The following is a 21,579-nucleotide window of genomic DNA, read 5'->3' as shown; positions in this document are numbered from 1 at the left end:
CAAAATAAACTTTTATTTTGAAATTCCGTGAAATGACTATCCAGACTAGATGCTCAGGGGGCCCCATGTCTGAAGGAGTGTTATTGTGTGTGTATACAGTGGCAGCACAGAGGAGGGCGGGGGCAAGAATCTGGTGAATTATCGTACTTTTCGAGCAGTAGAATTCACTTCTGAAAGCTTTTTGCTTTTTTTCCGTGGTCAAACCTGTTTGTGCTTTACTCGCACAATGTTGCTTTTGCCTCGCTCTGTGGTGACATGTAACAAGTCACTGATCGATTTAATAAGTATAGTGTGAACTCAATATGTGTGAATGTATGGTTATTTGTTGATATGTTAATAGTATGCACTATGGTTTTAACATGAAGCAACATCAGGGAGCCTGTTTAGCATTACGTATAAATCAAAAAGAGGGGCTGGTGTGGCTGCATCTACGTGTAAGGAGATGCCAACACCAGCACTGAAAAAGGTGACAATATACTCAAGGATAGCTGGAAAGCAGATTTATTTTATGAAATGCTATTCTCTTCAGTTTAAAACTTAAGCCTTTGCTGCATTCTTTCCCATTAGCTGTAAGTGTTTTCTCCTGTGAATATGTGTGTGTGTGTGTGTGTATGTGACTTAGAGTCCACATCAGCACTGCAGGGATCTGATTTCTCCCCAGTAGAGCAGTGATTGAAAGCATACATTAACCCCAATGCATGTAACACAGACACACACAGACACACAGACACACACACACACACACACTACTACCAATGCACTGAGGAACTTAGAACTCTTTAGTACATAGAAAAAGGGCCCCTGGTACACACACACATGTCCGCATACACTCCGTCTCCTCGCCTGTCAGATTTCCAAATCGAATTAGTGTGTGTGTGTGTGTGTGTGTCTGGAAGCCATTACCTGGCATGTCTCCCCTTGCTGCCCAAAAACCAAGAGGCCCCATATGGCTTCTGCCATCACCTCTCTTTCTTTCTCATTCTCCTTCTTCTTTCTTTCACATTATTGCCTCTTTTATTGTTCACACACCTCGGCCCCTTCCCTCTTTTAGGGGCCACTATTCTCTCGTCTCTCTTGCATGTTTATTTGTTCAAACTGTTGTATTTAATACCTTACCCACAGTACCTCGCTTCAGTTATTTGTCTTATGACTAACAGTAGTGGTGTCCTTCTCTGCTCTCAATGGGAACCAAGAGGTACTTTTGATTTTTGGGGTTGTCATTCATTTCTCATTCCTAACCTCTGAGACCGAATGACACAGGACTTGGGCTGCTGTCAAAGACTCGCCCTTCTCCTTGGAGGTCCAGACGCAGGAAGCCCAACGCAGGAAGTGATGGAGTCAGGTGACAGGAAGGAACCCCTGGACTGCATTCCTCCCATGAATTCTACATTATCTCTTGGACCTCGAGCAACGGAAACACACCCATACACGCACACTCACTCACACAGACGCACACACTGAGTGGAGGACAAAAATTTTCCTCCTGCTCCTCTATATACTCCACAGCCTGTGAAAAAACCCTCTAAATGTCCCCTCCCTACACTGATGCTGATACATATAAATATTTTGGGGATATAGCCATCCATCCACCCATCTTGTACCACTTTATCCTCCACATGAGGGTCGCAGGTGCCAATCCCAGCTGACACAGTGAAAGCACTGCCAAATTTCACCATTGAAACAGTGACTACTCGTTATTCTGTTGCAAGGATGATAATTTAAAGATATGAACATGATATGTTTCTATCATGGTTACTTAACATCTGTTTAATCAGCATGTAAAAAAAATCATTGTTAAAAACAAAAGGATGGATTTGCAGGCTTTGTGATTTGTTAATTGTATTGTTGGAAATCGTGGTTTTGACTTGTTGAAACTTGGTTTAGTTGTGTGCCATTTTTCAAGCAAACATGTTAAACAAACAGGGACACTACGATACTGCAAATTTGACCTTTTAAACTGTACATTGTCACAAAGCAGACAACAAATTCCCATTCGTCTTAAAATGCCCCTCATATTTACATCTTTTGCATTCTTCAGCTATTTTAGCTTCATGATAAAGAGACCTGAGATTGGTTTGTTATTGCTTTTACATTCGATTGAGGGATGGGGAATTAGAGTCAAATGGTGTTTTGTTTTTCAAGATGAAGTAAGGCTTAAGGAGCTGCCACTTGCCACTGACCCTTGATGGGCAGCTCACTAGTCATGGGGTGAGTGTAACAGTCCCAGAGAAAGTTGAATATACTGTGGGTCTGTAGCTCATTACAGGCTGAGAGTTGACAGCACCTCACTTTTGACTGTTAATACCACCTTGCACCATGAGCACACGTGAACGTGTGAGAGTGTGTGTGTGTGCAGAGAATAATAAAGGCAACATTGTACCTTCGGGCGTGTATATGTGTGTGTTAACGTGCCACTTCCTCTTCATGTGCATGTGATGGTGTGTGTGTGTGTCTTTTACCCCAGCCTTTCCTGTGGCCCTGGGTCTCCACCCCATGCTGCACAACAGAGTTTGCCAAATGGATCACAGGCAAAATACACACACATGTGCACACATGCACAACTGCCCTCTGACATAAAGTCTGGGCTGTTGTGTAAGAGAAAGCGGAAAGAACTTTTGATTTAGGATTCAAAAGCAAAAATTAAAAAGGAGCGTGTAATTTAAAGCATAGGGAAAGGAAGAGAGGGAGACAGAGGGGAGGGAGGCCATTCGTTGAACAGTAGTAAGGAAACAGTTCAAGTGGAGTGCGACTACAGTTGTGTCAGTGCATTACGTTGAGTGCAAATATTTCTGTGCACTCTATGACTTTATACAACACATGGGTGTGGGCTCCTTTTTTCCATCTCTGCAACTCAAATTGGAGATTGGTGATGACTCTCGGCCATGTGTGAAGTGCAGACACAGACTCCGACACTGTAGAGTTTGTGGAACGTATTTGACTCATTTGTGTTTCTGTTTGTTTGGTTGCGTGTGAACCACAATGAAACAACCCACACCTGTAGCCTGTACTGAGTTTCCCCAAAGAGATGTATAACAGGTCAGTGTGAATAAATCACAAGCGTGCACGCAAACAGATTCTCTCGGGGATATCTGCTCTTCTTGAACATTGATTTAATGTCCGCCATCTCCCTCTAAACAATGCAGAACATGATGTAGCAAGTTGGAAATGTGTTGCAATGATGATTTATGTTCTCTTTTTAAAGATGACTCAGCAGTATAATGCATCTTACACGCATAAATTTGCAATCGAGTCATTTGCAGCTAGTTGCCATGGATTATAAGCAATCAAGTTGACCTGTTGACCTGAACACTTCACTGTACTGCACCTACGTACTTCAATATGTCTACGCTACAACAGACAAGATGTTAGGAGGGTAGGATCGTTATTTATCTACTTTGTTCCAGCTATACCATTTTGATCCACACCAGCAGTATAAACGAGAACCACACTGTGACTTACAGTCGCCCTCTGCTGTAATTTTAAGGTAATACACCCTCTCATTAAACCCTTTTTTAGGAGTGACTGACTTAGGAGTGTCTCCTCTTGTTTGGTTTTCAGCAGTGCATAAGGACCTTGAGAAAGGGTGGCTAGGTTAATGCAAGTGAAAACTGTCGTCACATTTTGTTCATTCAGTTATAATAAGCAGGTGCAAACAATGTAACTTGTAAATGTCAGAAGAAAAAGGAGAGGATTCTGTCAATAGCGACAAAATAAGTCTGCAATTTCACGATTCATTCCGTTTTTGTTAAAAACAGCAGGATGTCACACCATGCCTATTTATGGGAGGTGGTGTTTGATAACGAGGTGAGCAGCAGTTGCTGAAACCTTTGAACATGGTAGAGGGAAGCATGTGAAAACAAGTTTTTTGGCATTTAACCAGAGAAACTAAAAAACAGGCAAAATAGTCATTGAAGCTATCAAAATCTCCAATGCAAATGTGGTGGCTAGAATGATGAACTGGAATAAACAGCACGTTGCTCAACTATACACACCCACTATGCTCATGTCTACTGTCAGATCTGGTCTGTTTATAGGTAAACAGCTGGGTCAGGAACAGCGATATCATGCTGCCAGCATGAGCAGACTTTAACTGGATCAGTTAGACAGTCTGAAGCTGAAATAATAAATCACTAATTTAGTCTTTGTATTGTTTCTTCTGAATGATAACGTGGGCATCAAACATACATGACACCACACGAGGAACACTGCATTTACAAATCCGTCTTTTAAATTGTCAAATTTCTGCAGAAAAACAAATCAGGTGCAAATAAGGATTAATTTTTGGCAAGATATTTTTACAACTCTTAGTGTTTCACTGTTCTGAGTGCATTTCGACAAGACTCTGTCCATTTTTCTAAATATGCAGTTGATAAATCAAACAGATGTGATCCAGATACGAAGAGACATTTACACCAAGAGGTCCCAATTCACTGGGACTCTTTTTGTTTGTTTGTTTGTTCATTTGGTACTTAAATATTTTTTAAATATGGCACAAATATGGCTTAATGCTACGTTACATTTACAGCTTTATTGGCCAAGTATGTGAACACATACAAGGAATTTGACTCCGGTTTTATCCAACACACGCTGTACATTAAACGTAAACATCAACATAACTTAACATACATTCAACAAAAGTGAATAAATAAATAACCGACTCTACGTTTACATTTTGCGCACACAAACAGTAAAGCAACATTACATCTACAGTGCTATGTGTGCAACTGATTTACTGTGAAACAAATACAAAAGAACAGCAAATGTAGCATTGTTTGTATGGTGGCAGCCGTCTAGGCGCTTTTCCATTATACAGTACTGGCACTACTCTGTTCGTCGCGGCTTGGCACGGCTCGACTCAACATGCACATAGTTTTCCCATTACTAGTGCCTCCTAAACATGGGTGGGGTCTTCATAGAACGGTAGCACGAGTGATGGGCAAAACAGTTCGGAGTATTGTCTTGAATTGAATCAGTTCATTGAAAAGATTAATTCAGTACACAGTCACTCAGCTAAAATATGGCAGAAGGGGAAGTGGTCAGGGGAAGTGATCAAGGCTCACGATTGCCAACTTTCAGCAGTGCTATCACTAAACACAAATATTGAATACATTAAATATTGAGATTTTAGAAATGTCCTTGCTAAATGTTGGAGGTTAATGCATGCTTTCAGAACTTTTAATTATTTTTAACTGATCTACAGTTCGGGATTGTTCAGTTTGATTCTTGTGGCCTGCAGTCTTTTGACGTCACATTTTAATATTAGCTCAGCTCCCTTGGAACCTTGCCAGGCCAAGTACTAAAAGAGCATAAATTAATTAACGGTAGGTTTTCCCCTCCGCTGAAAAGTATGTGCACCTCGCTGCCTACACTAACGCGCATTCTTAAATTCACTTTTCATGTCACACAGGTTTTATAAAAACAAAAAGTAGAGTTCTGTCTGCTGGGAAAAAGCTCAGTCACTGCCATACATTAACCGCTCATACTAGATACAAGAGGGGGGCAATGAAAAATGGGTTATATTTTGTTTACTTATGTGAATGGAGAGTGGGGCGGGGCAAGTGGTCGCTTTGACCAATAGCATCGCGTATAGGCGTTGACTGACGTGGACGCCAACCAATAAGTGAATCTCCCAGCTCGACAAACGCGACCACGACACAATGTTTTTCAGTCCCAACGTTTTGGCCGAAAAAGCAGCGGAACAACACGGTTTTTAGCCAAGAATACGAACAAGTTAACAAAGGAAACTGGTGTTTATTTACAGTATTAGGTATTAATAGAAACACATATTGACTGGGCGGTTTTCGTGCGATACCGGACCGGAAAGAGCTGTTTTCCTCCAGAAAAGACAGTTCGTTTGTGGATTTTACGACATCTGGCATTTGAACTTGTGTGGTGAGTGTTATGGGTGGACTACATGATAAATAGTAGTTTATCACTAAAATAGTCACAAAGGCAGCAGAGAAGCAATATACTCTACCGTGAAACAAGTTAATCGTGAAGCAACTGTGCAAAACAACTGACTTGTGTTATTTACCTTTATTACTGCTTAAAACAGGGAATCAAATGTACCTTCGAGAAACGCGCCACTCAAAGAATATGGAAAAACTATAGTGCAAAGTGCAACAAATGTGGTGCCTCAAACTCTGCAATGTCACTTATGAAAATCCCCACACAGTTATTATGGCTATTTCATATAACTTATCTTTAAATACAGTTCCTGCTGGCCCAGCCTCCTAATTAAAGTCAGCCTGGGTGTGATTTGTTGGAATATTTCTCATTATTTGCTAGAAATGTTTTTATTTTTGAAGCCACGCAGGCATATATGTGTGTTTGCAGCAGAGGAAGTGGAGTGTGCTGTTGGGGTGGTGGAGCTTTGGGGGATGTTTGTTCTCATGCTACATTCATGGACTCACTGTGAGCCTCTGATTTTTCCAAATTCATTGTTTTGTGTATCACTAAATTAATTGTATTATTTTAGAAAAGTAATTCCCAAGTATTTCGAATGAGGGTTAGTTAAAAAGATCACATAATCGTGACCCCCTTGGTCCTGTCACGTGTCGTATGTCTTTGATCTGAAAAATACTTAAAGTATAAAATGTAAAAAAAAAAAGGAAGGTATTCTATAATGTCAGCATTGAAAGATGAACAGATATTGAGTCCAAGGTTTGATTTGAGACCAGATTGGTTGACCGAAAGACACATACATTCTAAATATTATTGTATTGTGTAACAACAAGATAGTACTTCTCTACATTTCTGGCTTCTTATTTAGCAGTTAATGACTGTAGCAATTTTTTTAACACTACACTGATTCACAGCAGTATTTTATGTCATGGTAAATTGTGGGTGTGCTTTGTTGGTTTGAAAGAGCAAGGATCATGCCTCATGTGCTGCTAGGCAACCAATGTGTCAGATGCTGTCAGTCACTGGGATAGCTACCTAATGACACTGACCACTGGAACTCTTAATTGGAGAAGAAAAGAACACAACTTCTATTTCTGGTGGTGACACAGCAGTCATGGTGGTGGTTGTTTGTTGTGTGTTTGTAGGATTATAGGGTTAAAGCATAACAAATCAGCCACAGTCACTCAGATTTATCAGCGGTGTCTCTTGTCCATCTGAGCAGACAGCACAGGAAGGAGGCCCAGTGATTTACAGTGTGTGAAGTGAATTGGAACTGGATCTTTTTCAGTCTGGGGATTTATCATCCCGCCATGCTCAATGAGATCCTACGGGAATAGTAGAGGAAAGACTGTGGTGGAAGTTAAACAACTGTTGTATTGTAGCTTCTTGCATATGTGTACCATGTATATAGGTCTCTGTGCAATACGGAACACTTTTTATTATTCTGGAGGAAATTTTGTTTGTTTTTCATTTGTTACATTCATGATTGTGCAGCAAAACAATTACTAACATTTATCAGTGTTGATGTATTTTAATTTATCTGAATGTGTCATGTAAGTATTCATATTTGGATGAATATAAAATCAAAGGCAAGTTGGTATGGCTGAAAATATGATTTATATTTTCCAGTATCAGTACAGATCAGGATATAGTAGAAATTTTAACAGTTTTAACCGTTATATATAGGGCTGCAACAATTACTTGAAAAATCGATTATATAAATAATCACCTATATTTGGCTATTTTAGTTTTCAGGTTTTCCAGCTTGTTATATGTGACTATCATCTGGTTTCTTTGCTCCATAAAACAAATAAATGATTACAACTGAATCATTTCAGTTTGTGGACAAAACAAGACATTTTGACAGTTGTGAGAAACAGTGATCAATATTTTTCAACATTTTATGGACCAAATTGAGAAAAGAGATAGAGAGATAGAGAGATTCATTGATGTCAATTGCAGCCCTTGTTACATCATAATATGAATACACATAGTTAGTATACTATTATAATTCGTCAATTATGTGTTTTCCTCTGTAAATCACTGTTGAAATATTTTCTTCATTATTAAACTTGAAGTGCAGATGCTTTCTTAGAAGAACTGCAGAGTTGCAACTACATAAATGCTAAACCAGTCTGCCAAAGGTGACCGTTGAAATTCCCACGGTCCCGAAAGCCCCTCAATGCAGCACCAGCCCACGTGACCAGCTTCTAGTGGTAGCAAGGTGGCTAACAGGGTTTAGCTAAATTGAGCTACGTTGCAGCAGTAGGAGCACGAAGAAACCTCCCGCTGGAGAAACGACGACGCGCACTCTTCGTGTTGGAGTTGCAATAACTTTGATTCGCGTTACACTTTGAGGTGAACACCGTTATCACAATGCCAGGTAATTCACGGCGGTCTGATTTAAACGGTTTGTCTTGAGTGTGAGTATTTGTGTGCGTGAGCGAGTGAGGGTGTCGTAATCCCCGGAGCGGAGGCTTGTTTTGTTGACCTGCTTCAGTGATGCTGCCATGCTTTAGCAGCGTGCTATAGCTAACAGCCCACTTTGTCTGGCCTCAAGCATCCAAACAGGAGCAGGGTTTGACCTCGGTGTACGATTTACGTGTGGCGTTACACGGACGTGTCCTCTCATTTGGGTGCCGTGTGTTGTGTGTGTCGTTTTCGCGTTGGCACACTTTGTGACTTTGATGAAAATCGTAGTATTTTCCGCCATTCAGCCCATCTACCCTTTGTTGTTGCTGGGATAGCTTTCACCTTAGGCCCGTTTGTGACAGCTACGTGTGTTTCTCCGTTCGCAGCCACCGTGAGTTAGCCACTTAGCATTACCTCGACTAAAGGCGTCCTATCTATCACCAACTTTCCAGGTAGGCCCGGACACCTGGCGTAGCCCGTTAGCTTTGTGCAGACGTTAGCAGGCTGAGAGCCACGGTGACGCTCCCATTACATACTGTACACTAACTGTTGCGTTACATAATCTGTTACGGAACGATAATTCTGTGTAATTCAGAGCATATTTTATCAGTCGAATGAGCTGTAGGGACTTGTATGTGCTTTAGCCTGCAGATGTTGTTCCCTTTTCACATTATTTCGTAGTTTTTCCCTCACGTGTGCGTACGCGAAGTAGCAAGGACTTTCCCTTGGATTTTATCTCAAGGGCCGTAAAACAGTGTTGTCAGCAGACCGACGCAACATTTTCATGTGTAAAGTTTAATATTTTGACGTTGAAAACTCCTGCATTGGGTTCGAGGCTAGTTTTGAGTTCGTTTTCCGTTAGGGATGGTATGATATCACAAACAGGAGTATCTACACATACCGATATCAGTCCGATAGTCATTTTGGACCTTCTAACCTTAAAAAAACCCTTACATTTCAGCAATCTCAAGCTATTTCAGTCGCATTATTCTCCAACTATTTAACAAATATTTTTCTCCCATAAAGGAGAAATAAACAGATCACATTGGCTAACCCCTAGTTTCTGTCAGCCTTTTTGTACCTTTATTAGCCTGTTTGTATGTTAAATATTTGAGAAAATCCTAATGCATTGCATTAAACGTCATGCTCGAGGGGAGGCGAAAAGTTAACATTGCTTTAAAGAGAACACAAATAAGTGTTATAATTGAATTTTTGAACAAATGATGTTCAGAGATTACATGACCTCAAATATCACTCAACTTTCCATATTTCACGACAGTGGAGAAATGTTAAACAGTGGTTGAGAGATGGTGTGTGTGGACTAAGGAGAAAACTAATTTCTCAATATTAGCAAATAGCAAGTGTTACTACAATAATAAATTAACCAACAAAATACAAAAAATATGAAACAAAATTTGCGTATCAACAGCTACTGGCACTCTTTTGTTTTCAGGCTGTGCTGATTTACACCTGTGGTGCTTATCTTGGGGATTTATCTCCTGGTATTTGCTTATCAGCAGTGGATTCTTGAATTGTCTTTGTAAGCACATTTTTGAAATTTAAGTCAAAATTTACAAAACATTTTTATGATCTAAGCTATTGTCATCCCCTTTCATTTGAGCTGCTTTCACATTTACAACTGTGATGAGTGGGGTAGTTGGGAGTAATGTCACTAATATAAGTAAAAGTATGGTTTTGTAGAGTCAACAAATGCTGAGATCACTGACTGAATGAATTTCCTTCTCTCTGAAATGTAGTTTTTTTAGAGACCGTTTTCACGAGTCCACATTTGTCACAATTCTTCAGTCAACACCATATAACTACATAATACTTAAAGTAAAACATTATTTAGTTGTCTGAATCAAAATGTTGCTGATGTCCACATTTTATTAGTAAATAGGGAAAGCTTTCATCATGATTGCAAAAGGGAGCAGTCTTATTGTCCTCATTGTAAGTTTTGTCACGACTTTGATATTTTCTGTGTAGAAACATCACAGAACAGCATGTTTACCTTTTGATCTGTGATTCTTATCAAAAATACTGTACTTGCATGCAAGCTCGATGGGTCATGCTAGGCTAGGCTCCACTAATAAATATTACATGGTGACCAACACATGGTTATGCAACATGAACATGTTAAGTGCTCTGTGCAGTACAATATGGTACAGTGCTCACTGTCTGTACTTTTATTATACCAGTTCACTCATCATTTGCCCTCATGTCTGGGCAGAACAGTCATGTTTGTATTTTTGGACCATTTGTGGCTGTGCAATATTTATTGGTTGGCATGTGCACTATTATGCCCAATTGAGACTTGGCTATTTGCCTGTCACAACTAGTTCGAGATGATGTCTTGATTTACTAGGTGATGGATTAAAACCCAATAAAAAAAAGAAAGAAAGAAATGCAGCCTATTCTTGCAATTGAGGGGCTGAGTAAGAAATCAGTTTGGTTTGTTTGGATCTGATGAATGTCATTTAAACATTTATCACATTTAAAAGCCAGGGAACACTCACCCATAAAGCAATATGTCTTGAATGCTCAGTGCTGCTGTGCATTCGTTTCCAGTAAACTCTAGTGTTGGAAATTAACACTTTACTGATGTCATACGTAACACTTCGAACACACACCTCTCATCTAGTGCAGATTAAGATTGAGATCTGTCGTACTTTCTCACAAAATGTTGACCGTACTCTCAATCAGTTCCTTTTTTTTTTTTTAAAGATGTTGTTCACAACGGTGAATAATCTGCCTCTAACCCACTTGGATTATCTACGTTTATTTGAACTGTGTCCATTAAACAGGTCCCTGGGTCACAATTTTTTATAGTGTGTATGTGCATGAGTCTGACCCAGGAACTGTGTGTATGCCTCGTTTGAGATAATTCCCTACTGTGAGGCTGCAGTTGAATCATGGCAAGTCTGTTGTTGGCACTGGCTGACAGTCTGAGGATTATGTCACCATGGTCATATTTCCCTCATAACAGTAGTTCTGTAGCACAGAACTGCTGATGGACATGTGCTGTCCAGTATATTTTTACATAATGAATGATAGCTCAAAGTGGAAGTTTTTGTGTTGGCATATATTTGTGGTAGAAAGTGTTAATTACACAATCAGTTTACCCACATACACTTGTGTGTGTTTTTGAAGACTTTCTTTTGAAGTTGATCTGTCCTACTTGATGACAATTATGTTTCTGTGGTAATTGTTTACTCTTGTTAGAAAGTAATTATGAAGAGCACTGGTTGTATTGTGTTGCTTTGTGATGAGAATTCCTTGTGGTGTGGAAGATGTCAAATTTTACTCTGTACAGAGAAATGATCCATGTCGTTGGGATGTGCAAGATTTTCAGCACTGGTGTGGATGTACTTGTCTCATACAAGTGTGATCAAGTCCTGTCTTAAACAACGGATCATAAATCCAGATGGAAAGGTCATGTAGACAGTTACTATCCCACTGAAAGAAGTATTTGGACAAAAGCAACTTTTTGTAGTTGAGATTGTTTACTGCTTTAAATGGATAAACAGAAGATAAAGCCCCCAGGAATCGACAAGCAGAAGTGTGGATCTCTTAAACGGCTGAGCTTGAAAACACATTGAAGTCTCTGTTGGCAGAGACCTACTTAATTATGTTTTGATAACCTTGACATGTGCTTTGTCTATTTGCTATTTTTACACCAAGTGAAAAAAATGGTAGCAGCATAAAAGTTGCTTAAAGGTACATTGTGTAAAATTTAGCCACATTTATTGGTGAAGTCGCATGTTGCAGCTGAATGTCTCTCGCCCTTCCCTTCGAAGTACGTTTAGAGAGTTTGTCGCCTTCAGTTAACTTCAAAAACCCCAAAGATGTTTCATTTTTTCCAATGTGGGCCATTGTAAAAACATGGTGGTCCAAAATGGCCGCCTCTGTAGAGCTTACCCAGACTCATTCTGGGACAATGAAAAACAAACATCAGGTGATTGTACACTTGTGAAACATTTAGTATACTGTGTTTATCGTCAGTTTCTTTAAATCTTACACACCGGATGTTTAAATGTAAATCATTTGGAAAATTAAAAGATAGAATATGCTCTGTTTCCTGTTAGCCCTGTAATTCCGTTAGTCCTCTCAAAATTGCACTCATACTAACTACAGTTATGCACATCAGTACCAGTAACTATGGTGGGCGGTATGAATTCTGCCGGTATTCCTTTTTTTTTTTTTGAAAAACTTTTATTTTTCAGCAGTGACCCTTTTCGCAGCTGCACAACACTAAATAGTGATATGCTGTTCGCAAACAAGCTCCAACAGACAATTCTTTTTAGCAAATCTCTGCTAAGAATCCATGCAAGCAGGGGTGGGACTTTATTTTGATGAGCACACCATGTGGCCAATCACATGACTGGACGGACTAGGGTCATACCATCATGTGAAAGAAGGGGGGCAGGCACTCTTTTATCTAAAGTGCCATAATGTTCAGACCCCTTGATTCATTTGCTGAAAAATTTAACTTAAGATTGAATGTGTTTTTGTATAATGCAGGACTGCCTATGATTATTTTCATAATATTTTTTTCTTTGAACAGTCCTGTGTGGAAAATGTCATTCATTTCAGATCATCATGAAAAAAAAGACCAGTATTTATTCCCCTTTGTGGTAGCTCTACAGCACATTTTAGCTTGTTAAAGATTGTGTCTCGTTTTTATCTGAGCAAGATAATGAAACTTATCTTCTGAAATGTCATGTTAGCAGGATTTTTAGCAGCTGACGCGGTCGTCTTAGGAAACTCTGTTTGAGCAGCAGTCACATTATCCTTGTGTATTTATTTTAGATTTAGTCCCATTAAACATGACCTTTTTAGAAAACACTTCAGAAAAATGACAGTTTGAGTCTGTAACTACACTGCCGTTTATTTTGTTTCCACAAAAGTACATTCTTTGTGATGACAAAGTATAGTTCTAAAATATGGAATCTTTTTTGTGATGCACCACAGATTAATGTATGCTTGGTGGAGACTGGCTGTAATGGACAATGATTGATCATTTCTAAATGTCACAACTACCTTGTGCAAAGTGTGTTCTATGTTTTTTGGCTCCATTTATTTGAACTTTTCTTTCGAAAAAATTGTTCTCATACACATTCTTTAACTTGAATATTAAAGTCCTTTGACAGAATTATTGCTGAAGCAGTTTTTCAGCTATGGCTGACATAAATAGGAATGTTGCTAATTAATTTTTATTTTGATCCTCAATTTTAAAAGGATGAAACAGATTATTCCAAGAATAGACACTAAAGTGCGGTTTAATTTGGTATTGTGGGCAGGTTGTGTCTGCTTTCAAACATATTTTCATCATGGTTTTGTTTAGACCTTTTGCCACAGTACTTTAAAGGTGGATTCTTGTGTGTGTGTGTGTGTGTGTGTGTGTTTTTGCATGCAGAGCCGGCTGAGATGAGTGGTCCAGAAGTGGCCAAGACACCAGGAGGAGGCGCTCCAGGCAAAGAGGGAAAGGAGCCAGTGGCCAATGGGCATGCAGGAGAGGGCAGTGATGCCAACCCATTTGCCGAGTACATGTGGATGGAGAACGAGGAGGAGTATAACAGACAGGTATGTTGTGTGTGTATTTCTTGCCCTCTTTAGGAAACTGTCTGGCATAAACAGTGACCTTTTCAGGACCAGTAGTCCCCATGGAGACCGAAACCTGGTCTTAACTAGACAGAACCTCTTTTCTGATGAACTGGTTAAGTTAAGGGCAAATATTGCAAACCTGTGTGTGCTCCTGCTCCATTTATCATGGGACATGTCACACATCCGGAGAGTTCTTAATGTGCTCATCTTTTTTTGACTCTTGAACTCTCATCCATTCTGCAAATTTTTTTTCTTTGCCGTTTGAATAGCTTTGTCTTTTTGTTATTTTGATCCAAATAGTTTCTTATGCATATTCGCAATCATTACTCATTATTTTTAAAAGTAGAGCCTGCTGCTAAATTGTTAACTGTGTTCTTCCTAAACCAACCATCCTGTGACCTTTTATCAGATTCTGCTAAAGACAGAATTTAAAAAGCTTTCCCATGATGCCATTTGAACTTAAACATCTTAATGCCACCTTCATTGCTCCTTTTTGCCAACCTCTCCTACTCTTTCCTCCTTTGCTCTACACTTTCTTACAACCACGAGTACTTAAAACTGGCATTTCCCATAGTACGTGCTGTCCCCCACCCGCTGTCATCATCTCCTCATCCACTCTCATTTTCTTTTTCCCCATCATGGAAGTTCTCAGGGCAGCTAATGGCTGACGTGTTAATCGCTCTTTTTCCACCGTACTGATCCTTGTGTATTGAAGAATATTTGGACCTGATCTTATTTGACCTTTGGGTCACATTTAGTCAGTTATGTAGTTTAAATTTCAAATCTGTTCATTTTTAATCTTGAGTGCCTTTTTTCAGTTCACTCCACCTTTTTCTTCCTCTCTCTGTTTGATGAGTCTACCTGCTGGCCATGCACATACTGATATAATCCCATCCCTGCCGTCATCCCTGCCGTCATCTCTGCCGTCATCTCTGCCCCCTTGATTTCATGTCCACTCATGTTTGTTTTCCCTCCCTCATCGCTTCCCAGGTAGAGGAGGAGCTGCTGGAGCAAGAGTTCTTGGAGCGCTGCTTCCAGGAAATGTTGGAGGAAGAGGACCAGGATTGGTTCATCCCTTCGCGTGACCTCAACAACCAGGGAGTGGGGCAGCTGCAGCAGCAGCTCAACTGCCTGTCTGTAAGCGATCACCACAGCAACCTGGAGGAAGTGGCGGTAAATCACAAGTGCACCTACTTACAAAATTGTTTACCCCTCCCCCCAAGTCACTTAAATATTGATTAATTGGTTGAACTGTAGTTTTAAAGAGGAATGTGCTCTCATTCTTAATTCCTCTTTCTACAGAGGAAGAGCATCTTGAATCCTGAAGCGAAGGAGTTTGTCCCGGGGAAGAAATACTAGGAGTCCCCCTCACCCCCATGGAGCCTTCACACGCACACATGCGCACACACACGCACACACACACCAGTCCTCGCGTATTCTCAGAGACTCTGGTGGCCACTATTGTGGACACACTGATTCTAACGCATACACACGCACACACACACACACACACACACACCTCTACTCATGTATACCCACTTGAAGTCAGTGGCGTGCTGGCAGGCCCAGTTGGGGGGTGGGGGGATTTATTTTTCTTTCTCTTTTCTTTGTTTCTTTAATCTTTTTATTTCCTGTTTGTTTCTTGTAAACTGAGGGATGTTGGGAACAGTGGTGGGGGAGGGGTGTAATACCAGAACCGCTCGACCGCGGGTGCTTGCTCATCATTGCATTTCAGACGCCGCCGTTGATGTTTGCAGAGCGTGCGGTGCTCATCAAAGTCCCCTTTCAAACCGAGGCAGCTACTCAGGAGTGATGCCAGGGTGAAAATTAAAATCCAGAACATCTAATGAATTTTCTTCACATACTCTTCTTCTATTTGTTTGCTGTCGACTTGGGAAAAGTACACCTTCCACGAACTTGAGGGTTTCCATAAGGGTGAGGTCGGAGAATGACAAACACTTGATGGGGACTTGATGAGTGTCTGCTGCTCTGCACAGTCATCGCGGTCATTCACGTACGTTAATGTTTGCTCCTATGATGTCATAAGCTCCCTGTGACTTCACAGTGCTTGTGCATCGAGACATGCAGGTTATTTGTATCTGCAGCGGCTCCACTCCAAACCAAATACAGCCCCCACCCTCCCTGAGCACTCATGTGATCAGTGGTCAGAAGAAACAAGGATGGGTGTAATCATGGATGAATTATTTTTCCCAATTTATGTGGAAGTCCATGTTTGTATCTTTTGTCCAGTTTAAGAACAGAATTGTGGGTTTCCCAATTGTGCATCAAGTTGAGTTAAGCAAGAGAAATGTTAATATAGAGAAAAGGTCAAAGCTTTTGAACCTCAATAAAAAAAAATCAGTTATTGTCTTTTTCGTGTTCACTGCCTCAGTCGTTTGTTCAGTTGTGGATTCATGAATTATATAAAACAACCTTTTGATGGGAGTGTTTGGTCTGGAACAGAGCCACTGCCTCTTTCTGCCAGAACAACTTAGTGTGTCCAGCATCAAATCAAGTGTCCATTATCCAAATCAGGTCTCTCCTTTTTTTTTCTTTTTTCTTTTCTCTTCATGTTTTTGAGGAAGAGGCGTTTTGTGTCTCTCTGGTCACAGTAGCCTGTGGTGTCCATTCAGGGATGTGAGGAGACAGTATTGTCACAGCCAGTCAGAGTAAAGCAGTATGGGACATGCAGTCGACAGCATGGCCTCCTTGCTGTTCTTTTTGTAGGTTGACTTTTTCGTGGTTCAATTTAACCATGGATTTCTGGTCTGGTTTTCCTCTCACTTTCCTCTCACTGTAAGTGTAACCTCAGTTAAGTTGTGAATGAGAAGATAGTTGACAGGAAAGCTGTAATCATATATTGGATCAAATTTTAGTGCTCCTTTTATGCAGCTGTTAATATTTTTACCACCTCTATTATTATTAATAGAGGTGGTAATGTCTTCTGTGGTTAAATAGACACTTGTGCACTTGTACTGCGGTAAGCACGTCAGTCCATCCATGCAGCTTTCAGAATTTTCAGCATGTCAAGTACTCTAGTGTTTATTGAGCCACGCAACAGTGACTGTGTGGTGAAAAGGGAACTTCCTCACGCAGTGTTGGACCACAGCTGTCGAATGGCACCCTGGTGAAGCCTGTAGGAAATGTCCGCCAGGTGGATCGTACAACATGAAATCATTTTTGGTGATTTTGTTTTGAGTTAGAGGACGACAGAAGCCGTTAAAGAAAAAGAGGTCCACAAGACACAGAGTATGAATTTCAATACAAACAAAAATAATGAAAAAAGATAAATAAAGATCATAAAGACAAGTGCCTTGTTGTCAATCCTTTGTCACATTTAAAATAAACCCAGGAAAGTTGTATTTGTAAGATCAACAATAACAGGGAACGTAATGTTTCATCCACTGTCACATAATGGTTATGGTTACATAAAGTGCTGAAACGCTAACAAGCAGGTCTACATATTGGAATGGAATAGAGTGGCTATCTACTGGGTTGTTTTCCCCTGTCTGAAGTCCTGCAGAAACTCAGGTAAAGCACTGGTTCATGTTTTTCTGCCACTTTCTCACTGTCAATTAGAAGAGCTTCCTCAAGAGAAGAAGACACACCAGCATCTAGAAGTTTGACAGAGAGGTGTCACACTGCAAGCAAACCTGCCAGTCACTGCTCAGTGTGTTTGTATATAAATGTACAATAGATTACACCTGTTCAGCTGCAGCAGCTTAGACATGTTGAAAAATTTACATAAAAAAATTAAACAGAAACTCAGTTTTGGATTAAATTGCAGGTCATTAACTACAGTTATTGCAGTAGTTTAGGTCAATTAACAATGTTAAAATGCAGGATACAGTTAAATGCAACACATTTTATGTACAGTCTTTCTCCTCTGCTCTGCTGCATGCACATGAAAACAAAACAAGCACGCACACATGTTTTAATTATTTCCCCTGTGTGGCTGCCAGTGGACAGTTTACTGCTGTGTTATGACTCATCCTCTGCTTCTGTATCCTGAGGCGACAGAACCAAGAATCACAAGCACAAGTGAAGTCTGACCACGGCCTCGTGCAGAAAAGGACTGCTCATGTAAGTGCATGTGGGTGTGTGAAAGAAGACGCTCTGCTGCTTTGTCAAACTTTGGGTTGTTGTAGCTAGAGCAATCATTAAATGTGAGGTTTGACCCAACTATATAAAGTCAACTGGCTTTTGTCTACATTCATCAGTATATATCAACCCAATAGAGTGATTCAATAAGTGATGCAGTGAGATTTGTGGCTCCACGAACTTGTCATATTATTCTTTTTAGTGCTACTATATGTCTTCATAAAGCACAATGCATTGTCCCGGGTATAAAATAAAGGTTAATTGGATTTTTTAAATTTAATTGTAATAGCTGGGTAGAAGATAAGGCAGTAGAAGATGAGTGAGTGAGTGAGTGAATGTTATAGCAACACCTACTGGTCAAACACAAAAGTGTCCAAAGGCCGTTGAAAGAATGAATGACATGCTGATGTTCAATCTTACTTTAATCATAATGGTAATCAGAGACTCACAACACTGAACCGTCATTTTCTGTCAAGTAAACATTGTTGATTCTTATAAAAGTCAGATGTAAACAATTTTACAAAAGTAAAAAAGTGAAGTGATAGTATAATGAACGTAAACAAAGTTTCTTTGGTTGGGAAAACCACCACGCTGCCTTCAGAACCTCCATTATGTGGATTATTTTCAACCACTGTCTTTTTTATCATGTACTGAGAATGATTTAGGTGTTTCACCATAGTTACACAATCGTCTGTATCATTAATGACCGCACACATTCTCATTGACTGCTGCTGAAGGTGTGTCGGTAGAAGACGTTGGCATTGGCTGAGTAATCCATGGTTAGTGTGATGCCCAAATTCTGAGCCCCAAGACTAGCACCGCCGAGCGCAGAAGACTGCTGCAAAATCAGAAGACTGTAGCCATGGAAGTGGCCATTGAAATTGCCAGACGATGCAAAGTCGTCCAACACTTCAGTGAAACCTGGTGAGACACAGAGAGACACGGGAGCTGAGAACAAGAACTCTTAACTGTGTTTCCTTCATTTCTTTCAGAGGTGTGAGATCATGAAACACTGACCAGGCTTCAGAAGCTCCCAGCTCTTCCACACTGAACCAACACACAGGATGGGCAGGCCGCGGTCACTGGTCAACAGAGGCTGTCAAAAGAAGTCAGTGTCAGGGTTAATACACCTGTTCTAGGGTCAGATTCAAGCACTTTTTAAGCACTTTCAATGTCCATTTTTAAGTTTTGTCAGCCCCTTACATCTGTGGTAAATTACACATTACAATACATACTCAAAATGATTTTGTGTGTCTGTGTGTGTGTGTCAGGACTTTACCGCTTGTGCAGCAGGTAACACAGCTACCACATGTTTCCCCAGGACTCTCCCAGCCCGAGTGAACATGTACCGACACAGAGCGTCTCCTGCCTCTGCACCTAAACAGAGGTTTTTTTTTCATTTTACTTTACTCACTTGCTTTTCATTTTCTCTTCAAAAAAACATAGCAGGCAGTGATGCACCACTGACCTTCAGCCAGCTTCTTGCAGAAACCAGCAAAGTGCGACTTCTGGAAGTTTCTGTAGAGATGTGGCAGCATGCCCATCAGATCTGACACCTGGGATGAATTTGAATTTTTTTATGCAGTCAGGCTAAATGTTTGTGATTATGCTTCCTCAGCACTTTACTGCTCAATCTTGATTTAATATCATCTGTTGTTAAATGTCTGACCTGGAAATATTCCTCCATGGCTTTTCTGACATAGTTTACGTCATGAGGAGGAGCGACCAGGTGGTCCTTGGCATCAAACACCGTCTTCACTGCCAGGTGAGCGATCCAGAACGCTGACAGTCAGAAAGATAAATTAAACCCAACATTTTCCAACACTCTAAATATGCAGCTTGTCTATGTTTTGGGTGCTGTTTGTCTGCTGCCATGGTTACCTGATCCCTCATCACCCATCAGGTGACCCCAGCCGCCACAGCCGATCTGTGAGCTATCAGGATTGACTAACTTGCAGTTCGAGCCGGTTCCAGATATCAATACGATGCCTCCTGCAGAAGAAAAACAGGCAGTTTGAGAATTCTTATGTATACACACTGTATGTTCAGTGTGAATGGAGCCATCACCTCCACCACCAATACCAACAACTTTGGCACTTTGTAGTTAAACAAAATGGTTTGTTACCACAATTGCTGGCTGTTGCCATGGCACCGATGGCATCAGTGGTGATGAAGTAGTGTTGACTGAGACTGGGGAAGCGTTCCTTCATTTGAGCGATGAGTTTGTCAATGGCCTCCTTTTGCTCCCCTCCACTTAGAGACATGCCCTGTGTATACACACACACACATAGAGAACATGTATTTATTGCCTGTGTCAAGCATACTATGTTAAAAGCAGATCTGGATGAAACATTCTGGTTTTGTCCAGGTGGTGGTGATCTGGTTACAGATTCAGAATTTAAAACAGCAATAGATTCTTTATTAAATACTCTTGTTGTGCGTTATTAAAATTGCATACATGTATTGTGTACTTGACATTAGTGTGACTGACCAGTGAGCACAGTGGTGTGTTTGGATCCAGTCCTGCCTCCACCTTGGCTCTCTGGACCATATCGTTGATGGTTTCAATACATTTGTCCACCCCCACCAACTTCAAAAACACACACACACACAAATGTCTTGGCATAATCCGTTTTTGTACTTGTTTTAAAATGAAATGTCCACTCCAAACTGCCTCCATCTCACCCAGTGATTGGTAGATGGCCCCTGTGTCTCTGCCAGGATTTTCCCATCACCTGACACCACAACCGCCTTAGAATGAGTCCCTCCACTTGAAAGAGAGCAGTGATACAAACAGAAAACCATTCATACAAGGCATACGTGAAAGATGGAGACATGAAGGAAAGATACACAAATGCCACTTTAATTATCATATTTAAAATGCACATAATTCCCGAAAGCCTGCCTTAAAGTGATAATGATCACGAGACACACTAACCCTCAGACTGGGACAGTGTGACAACTGCATAAATACGAATGTAATAGTACAATGTGTGTTACATTAGATGTGATACGTTGTCATAATATAATAATACATAAATATTTGCACACTATATGTGATATTTCCACTGTTTCTCACCCTTCTACTCCGCCGAACACGGATGCCATGACGCCACGGTTCCTGTTTATGTCCTGCGCAAATATCGCGAGAACTCGAACGAGAAAATATGAACTCCCATATGCAATACAAGTTTGATGCCAGTAGATGGCAGTAATTTGTCCGTTTTACTAAGGACCAACGTTCAAATGTCAACAATGATCACGTTTTAGTTCCAAATTAGGGAAGTAAAGCTTTTAGCCACAGTAAATTAACTGATTATTTCATACATGAAGTTTAATGAACACAATTTAAAAGAAAAATAAAAGGCATTCTTTCGGAAAATGACCTATTATTAGATTTTTTTTTATTGCAAGTAGCTATACTTTCACTGCTTTTTTTATGTTTTAAATGTCAAAATATCAAAACGTATCAGTAACTATTAACTGTAGGTTAAAATGTTAAAACTGTATTTGACTCAATATATGATTGTTTTTCATGCAGCCATTCTAAAAAATAAA

At 40.3% G+C, this 21,579-nt stretch overlaps 2 protein-coding genes across 3 annotated transcripts; one reads left to right on the top strand and one right to left on the bottom strand.

Moving 5' to 3' along the window:
- The first annotated feature begins 5,652 nt into the window (after window positions 1–5,652).
- On the top strand, window positions 5,653–16,290 carry paip2b (poly(A) binding protein interacting protein 2B). 2 transcript variants are annotated; one of them, XM_044021935.1, is made up of 4 exons: window positions 5,653–5,892; window positions 13,733–13,899; window positions 14,911–15,093; window positions 15,223–16,290. In XM_044021935.1, the coding sequence occupies exons 2-4, from the start codon at window positions 13,744–13,746 to the stop codon at window positions 15,277–15,279; spliced, it is 396 nt and encodes a 131-aa protein (XP_043877870.1). In that variant the 5' UTR covers window positions 5,653–5,892; window positions 13,733–13,743; the 3' UTR covers window positions 15,280–16,290. The 2 variants fall into 2 exon arrangements, with proteins under 2 accessions (XP_043877870.1, XP_043877869.1); XM_044021934.1 differs by lacking the exon at window positions 5,653–5,892 and adding an exon at window positions 8,118–8,287.
- A 2,135-nt stretch (window positions 16,291–18,425) lies between these two features.
- On the bottom strand, window positions 18,426–21,163 carry nagk (N-acetylglucosamine kinase). The gene is made up of 10 exons (XM_044020460.1): window positions 21,101–21,163; window positions 20,707–20,791; window positions 20,513–20,611; window positions 20,147–20,288; window positions 19,903–20,013; window positions 19,691–19,803; window positions 19,490–19,577; window positions 19,301–19,398; window positions 19,039–19,117; window positions 18,426–18,942 (listed from the first exon to the last, which is right to left on the bottom strand). Exons 1-10 carry the CDS (start codon window positions 21,127–21,129, stop codon window positions 18,740–18,742), a joined length of 1,047 nt encoding a protein of 348 aa, XP_043876395.1. The 5' UTR covers window positions 21,130–21,163; the 3' UTR covers window positions 18,426–18,739.
- Window positions 21,164–21,579: the final 416 nt, after the last annotated feature.

The sequence above is a fragment of the Solea senegalensis genome, linkage group LG3 (assembly GCF_019176455.1).
Source record: "Solea senegalensis isolate Sse05_10M linkage group LG3, IFAPA_SoseM_1, whole genome shotgun sequence".
Taxonomy (NCBI): Eukaryota; Metazoa; Chordata; class Actinopteri; order Pleuronectiformes; family Soleidae; genus Solea; species Solea senegalensis.
The sequence above is the reverse complement of the archived record's forward strand: the minus strand, read 5'-3'. Positions and strand labels throughout refer to the sequence as shown.